Raw genomic sequence first — 12,289 nt, 5'->3', positions numbered from 1 at the left:
AATTTACCCAGGAGAGCTTCTTGCTTCAAGCAACCAAGTCCTAGCAGTTACTGACTTCAGGAGCTTCAGCCATGATAGGGAGTCAGATAAAATGTGGCAAAAGCCAAACACAGCTCTCAAAAGCTACACTGGGTAACTGTGTCACAAACACAGTGAGGCACTCAGACAACCTACCGCCAATTACATCTACTTTTCATTGCTCCCCTTCTCCCTTCATTTACTCAACTTATACATTTACGGAGTGGCTACCACACATGGAGTCAGCACATGCTAAGTATGTCTGCCTCAGTTCTTGGAGCTTCTCTTTTCCTTCCTACCGCCTGGCCTGTGAAGTCAATCTATCCTTAACACTAATTGACTCTTCTTAGCACACCAGTCTGGAGAGGGGTGACCTCTTGGCTGCTCCAAATCTGCAGAAACCCAGCATCTTGGTCCCATGCACTAGAAAGACTGACCAGGAGGAAGAGGAAGAAGAAAGGCATTCTGATAAGGGTAGGGAAGAAAGAGCAGGAAGCCCACATGTGCTCCTGTCTACAGAGATGCTTCTTCCTCCAGAGGAGACCTTTCACTATATTCATGACATAACTTTCCACATCCTTTCTGCTGCTAAGGCTTGGCAGCATCTGGTTTCTAATCAACAGATGGGGGTAAGCTCTGTTAAAAGGGACACTTCTAAGTTTCTCAGGCAGTGTGCTACCCTTCAACCATCTACAAAGTCCACCACTGCAGGTATTACACAGGCTCACTGAACACAGGTGAAGTGGTTTGGCCTCTACCGCTCCACCAAATTCAAGTAAGGCTTATGGAATGCTTACTAGGTCTCAGGTGCTGTGTTACATGCTGTCATGTTTAATCTTTTCAACGGCCCATAAGGAATGGATACAGAGAAGCTGAGAAACTTGACCAGCTCCAGGATTTGAAACCTAGGTCTTTTTCAGACTAAGGCATTTTCTAACTTAAATAGCTTACCTATTAGTGGATGGTCAGCTAATTGCAATATTATGTTAACAAGCCCAAAATCCTGAGTCTCATATTTTTCATTAGCTGGTAGCTTTGCTTTGTTCTAAGACCAAAGACCTATAAGTCAGCTCTCAAACAGATACACCCAACAAACACAAAAATCCAAAGTCACTGCTGCTGAGTTGATTCCGACTCATAGCAATCTTACGGGACAGAGTAGAACTGCCTCATAAGGTTTCTGAGGCTGAAAATCTTTACAGACGCAGACTGCCACATCTTTCTCCTGCAGAGGAGCTAGTGGGTTCAAATCATAGACCTTGCTGAGCACTTAACCACTGTGCCTCCAGATGCACCTAGATTCATCATTATCATTAAAAGAGTTCAAAGTTTACATCCTACTGATGGTAGACGTGAGGAGACTCAAAGAAAAGACTAAGTGAGACTATTTCCAGCTCAAGACGTGACTTGGAATCTCCTTATCCTGGAACCTGTGGAGTACGTAAAGTTCACAATGGTTTTAACTTAAAACCTCCTTTATGAAATAAAAATAAATTTTCTCGGCTTAAGCTTAATAAACTGAAAAGGTTTTGTTTCTTAACTGGGTTGTGAGTTCCTTAAGAAGGAACACAGTGTCAAAAATAATTGTATATAAGGTAGGTTTGGCGTGATAAAAGTACCAGGTAGGTAAATTAGTCAAAACGATCATAAAGAATAAGGAAAAGTCATTTACAATAACATAAGGAAAAGACTATTTGTCCTTCCATAATTTAAAACGGAATCTTTTAAAAGGACTATTTTGTAAAATATAACCTGAAAAGCATTTACAATAACCTGATAATATAATACAAAACGAAACACACCTTTGTCTGAGCAGGTATCTTGTCCTGAATTTTCAATGTCGTGGTTTCCACTCTTGGGGCAACACTAGTGAACGGTATCTTTGGAAGTGTTCGAGATGTTGTCATCTCTGGCCTCTCTACGTCCTCATCAGCTCCTGGAAAAATAAGCAAAGATGAGCTGAGAACAAGAATCACGACGCAGATTTCTACATTATCTGACAATACTGTCTAATGTTGATACCGGCAGAAGCCATGTTCTTTCCACATTTATCTGCTCCTTGAGAATTCAAGCACAAACTTTCCTTCAGTCTTCACTGAGATGCAAAAATAATTTCAAAGGGGATCTCTGCATAGCCTGGTGATTTTTCTACAATATTATTACTCTAAACACTCTCAATCTGCTCTTCTTTCACTTATATGTTCAATCTGTCCTGCTTAGTAAGATTTCCTCCTATCTACACGGGAGCATGCTCCCTTTTCCACACAAACAAAAACACAACATAACGAACAAAACTATTAACATAACAAAAAAACACATTAAAACAATCAACAAAAAAGAAAACTCTCCTATAGCTGAACCTTTAATTCATGCTTTCCTCACCCTCTACTCGACTTTCTGCTCTTCTTCCAATCGGACTCTCCCTGTTGACAAGGAGTATTGAAACTCTAGCTTAACATGACTAAAATGGCTGATGGTTACTTTAGCTCAAGCTCCATTTTGTTGTTTTTCTTCTTTTTCAGTTACATAATTAGTCACTAGAAATTTGCTGCCTAGATACTTCCCTGAGAAACCCACTGTGAGCTCCATTCTCTGAATTACACTTTTAGCCTGTCTCTCCTAAGTTCCCCTTTCTAAGAATGGAAACTGTGTAACCTCCTGTGAAACTTTAACCACCCTCAGCAAACAGTAAAAAGGGCAAATATGTAATTTGTGAAGAAATGTTTGTCAAGAAAGGTTTGTCAAGATAGTCTCAGGAAAAGCAACATACCCCAGGGAGAATGTACATGTAAGTGTTTCAGAAAATCATTTACTAGGTTGACTTCAGAAAGCCTATGTTAGAAGTTGGATTAGCTAACTTTATAAAATTTCAGCTTGCTATTGTCCTGCTACCATGTGTGACCCCAAGCCCCCATGACTGTGGTCACACACTCTCTCCCCCACTTTTCTGTATAAAAGGCTCGCCTCTCTCTGGTATGTTAGGACACTTGGTACTTTGATCTGTACTCTGTGTTTCCCGGTTCGAACTTTCTCTCTCACCCTCAATGAAACTCTGTTTTTACTTTTACAGAGCCACTTTTTCACTCTTTGACACTGTCATCACACCACTGGTACTGTCTTGTGAAGGTCACCAATGTCCTCCGAGATGCCAAATCCAAAGGCATTTTTCAGAGTGCTCCTCCTCTAACCGAAACTAGCACCACTGGGCACTGTCTACTACCATCTCCTTTGATAATGCCCTCTTTCTTTGGGCTTCTATGATTTCCTGGCTTTCTCCTCTCCTCTCTGGCTATTTCTGTCTTCTTTGCAGGTTCATCCTCCTCTATCTGGACAAACAATATGAAGAGCTTCTTAAGGTTCAGCCGTAGGCCTCTTCTTGCTGCACACTTTCTGCCTCATCCACACCCATCAATTACAATCTAAATATAGATGGTATCACCCTCTGAAATTGAGACCCACGTATCAATGGCCTACTTGACATTTTCACTTTAATGTCTCAAAGGCACTATACAAACCTAACATGTCCAAAATGGAGCTCATGATATTGGCCTCCCTTCTCTTCACAGACCTGGTCTTCTCACTACGCTCTTGTATTCTTGCATCTTGCATTCCTACATACCAAAACTTTCTCTTCCTCACTTCCATATTGAATCCATCACCAAGTGCCGCTGATTTTATCTTCTTAATATCCTGTTATCCTGCATTCTAACACCTGAATCCAAGCCACCACCTCTAAGGGTGACCACCCTAAATTAAACCACTGTCACATGAACTATTATAACTGCCTTCTTCCTAATAGCCCGTGTCACTCCTTGGTCCACAAATTAGCTGTGGTTCCCACACCCTGCTTACAACACTTACAATGCCCCTCTGCTCTTGGGATAAATATAAAATGCCTCAGCCTAGCCCTACATGGTCTGGCCTCAGCCTACCTTTCCAGCTTCCTTGAGCCCTATTTTCCCTATTATTCCCTGTGCTTCAGCCATGGTCTCCTGATCCCTCTGCCAGAAGCCCTAAACTAGTTAATTCCTAACCTGCCTCCAGACCTCAACAAAGGTCATATCGTGACGAAGATCACCTCTGGTCCTAAATATGTTAGGTCAGAGTCCTTTTTTAAATGTTTTTTTTAATACCATCTTTCTTTCTCTAATGGCTTTTATCACAAGTTTGAGATTATGTATTCTTTGTGTAACTACAGACTAAAGTCTCCCCTACTAGACTGGAAGATCCTTAAGAACAGGATTTCATCTGTTTTGCTCCCTGAGCACCTAACACAGTGGCTAGCACATAACAGACTGATTTGGTATTTGTTCAGTAAGTGACTACTACCAACTTTCCACCTGAGTACTATTTTTTTTTTTTTACCAGAGTAACATTTAAGAATTTCTGACACTTAAATGTTATTTTAAAGCTGATCATTCATCAAATGTATAACAATTCAAGTTTAAGTTCTATAAGTTAAACTAACCTGTTTTCTCCAAGTCCTTCTGATTACTTTAGAAGAATTACTTGCAAATTCCTCAACTAAAAGAAAGTATTTTTCACAGAATCATACTAATATAATATGCGGTTTAGAAAGTTAAGAGGTAACATGATTGAAATAGTGCAATGGCTATATTACTTTGGTCCATTTTTTAATATGCCAACTATCTCCTTTAACTTCAGAACATATATACTTATTACACAGAAAAGAAATGGTGGGGTATATTGGAATAAATACAGGATTTGGTATTCAAAAAACCCAAACAAACTTAGTACTGGTTCTGGCACTCATTAGCTCTGTGATCTTGAGCTAGTAATGCCTGAATTTTAGTTTCTTCATCTGTAAAATGGGAATAATAGTATGTTATAATAGTATGTCACATTTGAGCTCTTAAGAGTCTCAAATGTGATATCTATTTAAAAGCATTCTGTACACCAAAAGTTATGTAAATGTAACTCATAAATAAGGACAGCTCCAGAAATACATTACTCTTTTATATTAGCCTGCCTGATTTTCTATCAAAGTTTGACATACATTATTAACATATATTTAACTGTTACATATTTTAACTATGCTTGATTTCTTCCTAAAAAGAATCATTTTTTCACAAGGAATAAAATCAATGAGAAATAAAAATTTCAATTAAGGGCCTGCAAGACCCCCTTGTGCACAATAGTGACAGATACGAGTCATCAAACCATGGGTGTGGAGAATTTGTTGCGAGAGCAAAGAAATTTGTAAAGTGGAAAAATTCTCTCTCAAGCTAGTACTTCTTAAGTTAGAGACAAATGAGTAATCTACTTCCCCAAAATGGCTCTTCCTACTGTTTCAACTATCTTTATAAAAAAGATTAGTTCATTTGTCCAAACCAGAAAGCTGGGAGCCCCTTAAGTACCTCTTCCTCATCCCTGACTTTTGGATCACACCATTCTCTTTGCCTGAAATATCCTACTCAATCCACCTGAAAAACTCCTGTTTAATGCTATTTTGTCCAGCATCAATGCCATCCTCCCCTCTCTGTGAAGCCGTCCTTGATCTCTCCATACAGAGCTGTTTCTTCCTATGTTCCCACTGCTCATTGTACCTCTTCTTTTATAACATTTTCTTCTATTTACAAAGAGAATACATGTTTAAAAAAATACACATTCATATGTGAAATCTGGAGATATAAAAATACACAAAGAAATAAATTATCCTACTACCAGAGAAAGCATTACTGTATTTTTGCCTATTTTATTTACTGAAGTGTTCCTAGCACTTAGAAAGGTACCTGTTCCCTCGTGTAGTGAGTGTTAATGAATATCTGTTGAATAAATACATTCTTTATCTTCTCACCTTCTAAAAAATTTTTCATTTTTGACATGATAGTTCACTCTCCAAGAGCTCTCTTGTGCTCTTAGAATGTTCCTTTTTCATAGCATCCTGTTCTTGTTTCATAGTTAAAGCATCTTTTCTTATCTCTACAAGTTTTTCTATAAGTTCTCTTCTCCCTGTACATCTCTCCCCTCTCCCCATTTCTGAGTTTCTGTCTTTCCTGTTGTAAGTTTTTCATGAATGTCTGGGAAACCTTGGTTGTCCTTTGATATCTTGGAGGGAAATACCAAAAGCTGACTAGACGCTCTGAGTACGTGGGAGAAGTTTTGTCAAATGTGGGCATCATCAGTTAAGATACAGCTGTGTGTTTTGTTAGAGAACTCTCATTGCTAGTATCTTTCAGTTTTTTCTATCGAGTTAGTCCAGTTCCCCAGAGACAAGCCTCCCAATCCCCTACTCAGGGGATAAAGGCCAGAGTGCCAGTTTTCTGGGAACTGACTGATAGAAAACAGGTTGGGGGGACACCTCAGCATTAAATAATACTTAATCTAAGAACTCATTCCCCTTGTTTTCAATATGGAAACCCCAGGCCCATCTGTGCCTGGTACTCGGCAACCCAGAGACCCTCTGTTTTACCCTCTCCAGATATATTAAACCCTCACTTTTCCTCTGAGGTTGAGAAGCATCAGTCCCTTTCTTTGCTGCATGAAACAGAGAAAGAATTTGGGACTATAATTGTTTCTTAAACAAACTTTCAACCAATACTCTTGCACTTAGTGTCCACTTTTACACTCTGTTTGGTGCCACCAATTCCCAGGTACAAAGGGGATTCTGCTATGTTAATCAGGTTGCTTCTTGCTTTCCCCACTGCTGGCTAACTCAGCCTTGTCATGTCTGCTCAGCCTGTTACTACTAGCCTCTCTGCTTTCCATCTTTTAAAACTTTGTGGCTTTGCCCTCCTCTTCTGTTCTGTTTGTCCTTATGAGTTTATGACCATTCCTTTATTGTCAATTTAGTTTTTTTAGAAGGTATGTATGTTTAATCCGTCTTCTTTAACCAAAAGCCTATATTTAACTCTTAAATTTTTGTTGTACAGCAGTATTCCTCTGTTACGGCACCCATCACGTTGTGTTTGCTGTTGTTGTCAGGTGCTGCCCATGTTCTTGGGACACAGAGATGAGAGACAAAGAGATGAGAAATACTTGGTTTCTGCCCTCAAGGGACCAAGATTCTGACGAGAAAAATGTAGAAATGAGAAAAAGTAATTGTAACACAATGTGAAAAGTACCGTAAGCGTTCCTTTTACACTGTGTTTCAGTTACATTTTCTCATTTCTGCATTTTTCTCAACAGAATCCCGGTCCCTTGAGGACAGGGACCAAGGCTTTCTCATCTCTATGTCCTAAGAACATACAGTGCCTGGCTCACAGCGAATGCCTATGGAATGTTTAAGTGAATGGCTAGAGGTTTTCATTTCACTAATGCTCACACTGAAGTCCACATATGTAACATGGTGCCATCTTCCTGCCTCTGAAGTAGCCTCTGGGCCTTGTCATTTCCCTGGAATGGTATTTTACTGGATGGCTTCATGGTAGCTAGGACAGAGGGAACACTGGCCAAAATTGCGGGGAATCCCAGTGCCTCCAGCTAGGACAGGGCATCAGTTTTTAATTCCAGAACAGAGTTTTATGACACAGGAGGCAGTACTACAATGGATTGAAAGAGAATACTCTCTCAAGTCCGACTCCCTGGTCCCTATCCCACCTGTATCACTTCCTAACTGTGATCTAGGGTGAGTTACTCACCCTCTCTGTGCCTCAGTTTTTCTCATTTGAAAAACGGAGCTAGTGATAGAACCTATCTTTACAGGGAAGTTATAAGAATGAGAACGGTGCCTGACATACAGTAAGTGCTTCACGTATTTTAGTCACAGCTACTACTACCTTTAAGTTGAAAAATGCCCCTGTGCAGTGCAAGGGAATTTCCAAAGTCAAGAATGATGCTCTTCCATTTTTTAGCAATAATCAGATCAAGTGTAGAACCAAGACTGAAGCTGCGTGGGCCCACGTTTAAGCCTCAGCTTGATCTCTCTAATTAGTGGGTTGGGATTTCAAATGAGCCACACCAACCCTCATTCCCCCAGATGAGGAGGGAAGACAGGGGAGCAGGACTGTGCACCTGTTTTTTCTTTTTTTAAGTTAAACTTAAGGACAATCTTGGCAGAAGTCAGCAAGATGACTTGGCCAACCTCTACAGATGCCCTCCAACTTCTGGATCCTAAGATCTGTGACATGGGGACAAGAAAGTGTCCATATTTATTATTTCCTGAGGCTCTTTGACAATGACAATTACAAAGCAATTTTGAGGTGCTAAAAAAAAAAAAAAGGCACCATGCATGAAAGGTATTAATAGACTTGTGGCTACGGAGAACAACTCTTTTCACACTCATTCTGTGTGTGCGATATATATCACTCTCCCAAGAATAACTAGGGTTATTTTTACATTAGGATTGCATTGTAGGCTTACCGTTACTAGGTCAACCACCACCTCTCTTGTCTTTCTTAGATTTGCTGTTTTCCAACTTAAAACACTCACTCTTACATGGCTAGAGATCTACCAAAGACACAACTGACTTTAATTTGTTTCTGGGTCACTCTGAAGCCCAGGCCAATCTGATCATCAGACATCAACCATGTTTCTACAGTCAGCATAACTATTCACATCTGTTGAATCTACAATGAAAACCCTAAGCAAGAAAGTTCTGAAGAAGACTTTTCTAGCATTCTGTTGACAACATATTCCTGACCCAACCATTAATTAAATATAGGTACTTCCTCACTCTCAGCTTCTCAGGGGCCACTCCTGGCACAGGAGAAGCATTTACCAAATATGGTAGGTTACAAAAACGGCTAGAATCCTTTATTCCCCATTGCATACACATCTTCTGTAACTTGACTTTATAGCTCCTTCCATTAAGATATGGAGTCTAGGCAGGCCTTTTGACTTGCTTTGGCCAATAAAATGTGGTAGAAGTAATGATGCACCAGTTCTGAGCCTAAGTGTTAAGAGGCTTTGCATACTTCTGCTTACTTGCTCGGGATCTCTGTCTAATCCTTGTTAACAAATGACTGGCCTACTAGAGGATGACAGATTGTCAGAGCCAAGGATGACAGGACCGGAGCCAAGGTAGCCCAGTTACCCCAGAGTTAGGACAGAGCCCAGCCAAGATCAGCAAAGCTGCACATCCATCCTACAGCTGATCCCTGTGGGAGAGCCCACTAAGTCCTGCCTTAACTGCCAACCTGCAGGATTAGTTAAAAAAATGGTTGTTGTTTTAAGCAGCTAAGTTTTGGGGTGGTTTGTCATACAGCATTACCGTAGTAATAGATAGCTGATACACCAGGGGAGTTGGGGACATCACTATATAATCTTTTTACTTGGCTGCTACATCTTCCCTCCTACTTTTGAGCAATACTCTAGGAGCAAGGGAAACACTGGTGGTGTAGTCGTTAAGTGCTACAGCCGCCAACCAAAGGGTTGGCAGTTCAAATCCACTAGGTGCTCCTTGGAAGCCCTATGGGGCAGTTCTACTCTGCCCTTAGGGTTGCTGTGAGTTGGAATCGACTCGATGGCAATGGGCTTGGGGCTAGGAGTAAGAAAGGAAAACTCTTCTTGCTCTTACATATAATCTTTACCAAAGACAAGGGGTTTTTATGAAGCTAGCGTTTGAGAGATTTCTTTAAGGCTGGTTTCCATGACACTCGTTGATAGGTTTGATAATAAAATTAAAAGCTAATGTTGAAGAGCACTAACTATGTGCCAAGCCCCAACTCCTTAAATTCTCACAACAGCCCTATGTGGTAGGTGCTATTACCCACCTCCATTTTACAAATGAGGAAACTGAGGCTCGGTGAAGTTATAAATTCTTCAAGATTTCACAGCTGTTAAGTGGTAGAGCTGGAATTTGTACCCAAACTTTGACTCTGACTCCAAAAGACATGCTATCAATCACTGTGCATCCTGCCTGTCTCCTTGAAGTAAATTCCAGTAAAGTATGCATGCATGTACATGGAGAATGGAGGCGAGTGTTCAGAAGGAGGTAGCCTTACCTGAGCCTGAGGCAGACGCGTAGTCATCATCATCAATAGGATACACTCCTGAAGCTTCTTCAACAGAGCTGTTGTCAAGGTACATGTCTTTATCAGATGTCAGCTCTGCTCTCTGAGAAGAGGAGGAGAGGGAATTCAGGATGGTAAGAGATTAAGAAACACGCTTATGTACCTTACTGTTCAGGTTTACACCATGTGACTGATCCTGCCTGCTCCTCTGTTCCTCTAAGTCCCTATTTCTAGACCTACCCTTCCTCGGGACACTCTGACAGTTGGAATTAAGTCAAGGGCTGATCACAGGCTAATTCCCCCGAGGGGAGCCTATACAGCCTAACCCAGTAGGATAAAGACAGCTCGGAGATGTAGTGCCCATCATGGGCTTATTGTGTTACATCCCACTAAACCTGCCTGCATTTCAATCCCCCCAATACTAGTGATAAACCACAGCAGGCATTTTCTTTGTCACAAAGTCACTGTGAGATTTCCGTAATGGAAATGCTACAAACTTCCAAATCACTTAAGAATTTCATGGGTCTGAGGACCACAGTTTCGCGGGATATACAGGTCAATTGGCGTAACAAAGTTTATTAAGAAAACATTCTACATCCTACGTTGGTGAGCGGCAGTTGGGGTCTTAAAAGCTTGGGAACAGGAGGTGGAACCAAGATGGCGGAATAGACAGACTCTTCTGGCGAGCCCTCTTTACAACAAAGACCCGAAAAAACAAGTGAAATGAGTATATTTGTGACAAGCTGGGAACCCTGAGCATTAAAGGCAAGCTTAGACAATGAACTGAAGGGGCAGGGGGAGAAAGAGGCCGCTCAGGAGTGGAAAGGAGTTACCAGACCTGAATTGCAGGGAGCCCTCAGGCACCATTCCCGGAGCAGCGGCAGCGGTTGGTACTAGCATTCAGCCGCAGTTTCCTCAGGGAGAAGCAGCCAGCCGCACAGCCTACTCACACCTCCAGAACCTGAGAATAACGGCGCTCTAGGCAAAAGCTAAGTACTTGCGTATATTTTACCAAACCCCCCCTACCCCCAAGCTGGTTTCAGCGGCTGAATTTCTGGGCCTGAGACAGGCCCTGTTGAGCACCTAGAGCCATCCTACCAGCCTAGGGGAAAGAAAAAAATTGCAACTGGGGGAAAAGATAATATGCTAGCTCCATTAACCAGGAGAGCTCAGGACAGAAGCAGCTGCTGTCCAGGCATAAAATGTCCATCGACCTTGAGCACCTTTCCCTTCTGCATGGACCTGTGTGGGCCTATTTTGGGAGAATAGGCCCTTGTTGGCGAATTCCAACCACTTCAGCTGTGCGGTGGGGAGGTGGGTGTTTGATGTTTGACATTGCTTTGCCTATTAAACAAGGTCCTCACCTACCCACATTAGGGACCTAAGGATTGGTAGCTCCCCTCAGGTCACCCAGCCACCCGCGACAGGGGTCCAAAGATAACTGGTACCTCCCAGTCCTTACAACCAAAAACTTTGGGTGCCCATGGTCCATCTGCAGAACCCACCCACCAGCATGCTCTAGGGAGCAGGGATGCGTTTTCCTCAGAGATACTTGGGGGTTGGTTCTTAGCCCCCTGCCTTGTGCAGAGCATGACCCCTGCTGCAATCAGATACCGGTATATACCCCAATCACCCCTGCCCATCTAAGACTGTAGGACAGAGCCTGTACCACACACTAGATCAGTTACCTGGAAACCTGGGCTCAATTCATACTAGAAAACTGAATGGATTCGTGGACTAATATACCTGACAACAGCTCTAGCCAGCTGGGGACACAGGACACCAGAGCTCCAAAGGTAAAAACAATCAAGCTAGCTCACTCAAGCAACCCATAGGGGAATACCAAAACAAAACAAAGCAAGTAGCCATGATATAGTAAGCAAGCATAAACTAATACAATAACTTACAGATGGCTCGGAGACACCGGTCAATATCAAGTCATATAAAGAAACAGACCATTATCACCTCAACAGGCTCTCAAAACAAAGAATCCAGGGATCTTCTAGATGAAAGTGCATCCCTGGAATTGCAGAATACAAAAGTTTAATACACAAAACCTTTCATGACATCAGGAAGGAAATGAGGCAATATGCAGAACAAGCCAAGAAATACACAGATAAAGGAATTGGAGAAATTACAAAGATTATTCAGGAACATAATGAAAAGTTTAATAAGATGGAAAAGTCCATAGACAGACAGCAATCAGAAATTCAGAAGATTAACAATAAAATTACAGAATTAGACAACTCAATAGAGGAGCAGAACAGAATTTTGGAACTCGAAGATAAATCACTTGGCACTAACATATGTGAAGAAAAATCAGATAAAAGAATTAAAAAAAATGAAGAAACCTTAAG

The 12,289-nt window shown here is 41.5% G+C and overlaps 1 protein-coding gene across 2 annotated transcripts in view; it reads right to left on the bottom strand.

Annotated features, from left to right (window-relative positions):
- Window positions 1-12,289, bottom strand: part of SDC2 (syndecan 2) — a 137,404-nt gene that overhangs the window by 6,943 nt on the left and 118,172 nt on the right. For both annotated transcript variants that reach the window (XM_064267926.1, XM_010588416.3), the window contains 2 exons: window positions 9,924-10,035; window positions 1,821-1,954 (listed from right to left, as the gene is read on the bottom strand). In XM_064267926.1, the coding sequence (XP_064123996.1) occupies window positions 1,821-1,954; window positions 9,924-10,035 (246 nt within the window). The remainder of the gene's footprint in view (window positions 1-1,820; window positions 1,955-9,923; window positions 10,036-12,289) is intronic.

Source organism: Loxodonta africana, chromosome 14 (genome assembly GCF_030014295.1).
Source record: "Loxodonta africana isolate mLoxAfr1 chromosome 14, mLoxAfr1.hap2, whole genome shotgun sequence".
NCBI classification, from domain to species: Eukaryota; Metazoa; Chordata; class Mammalia; order Proboscidea; family Elephantidae; genus Loxodonta; species Loxodonta africana.
The sequence above is the reverse complement of the archived record's forward strand: the minus strand, read 5'-3'. Positions and strand labels throughout refer to the sequence as shown.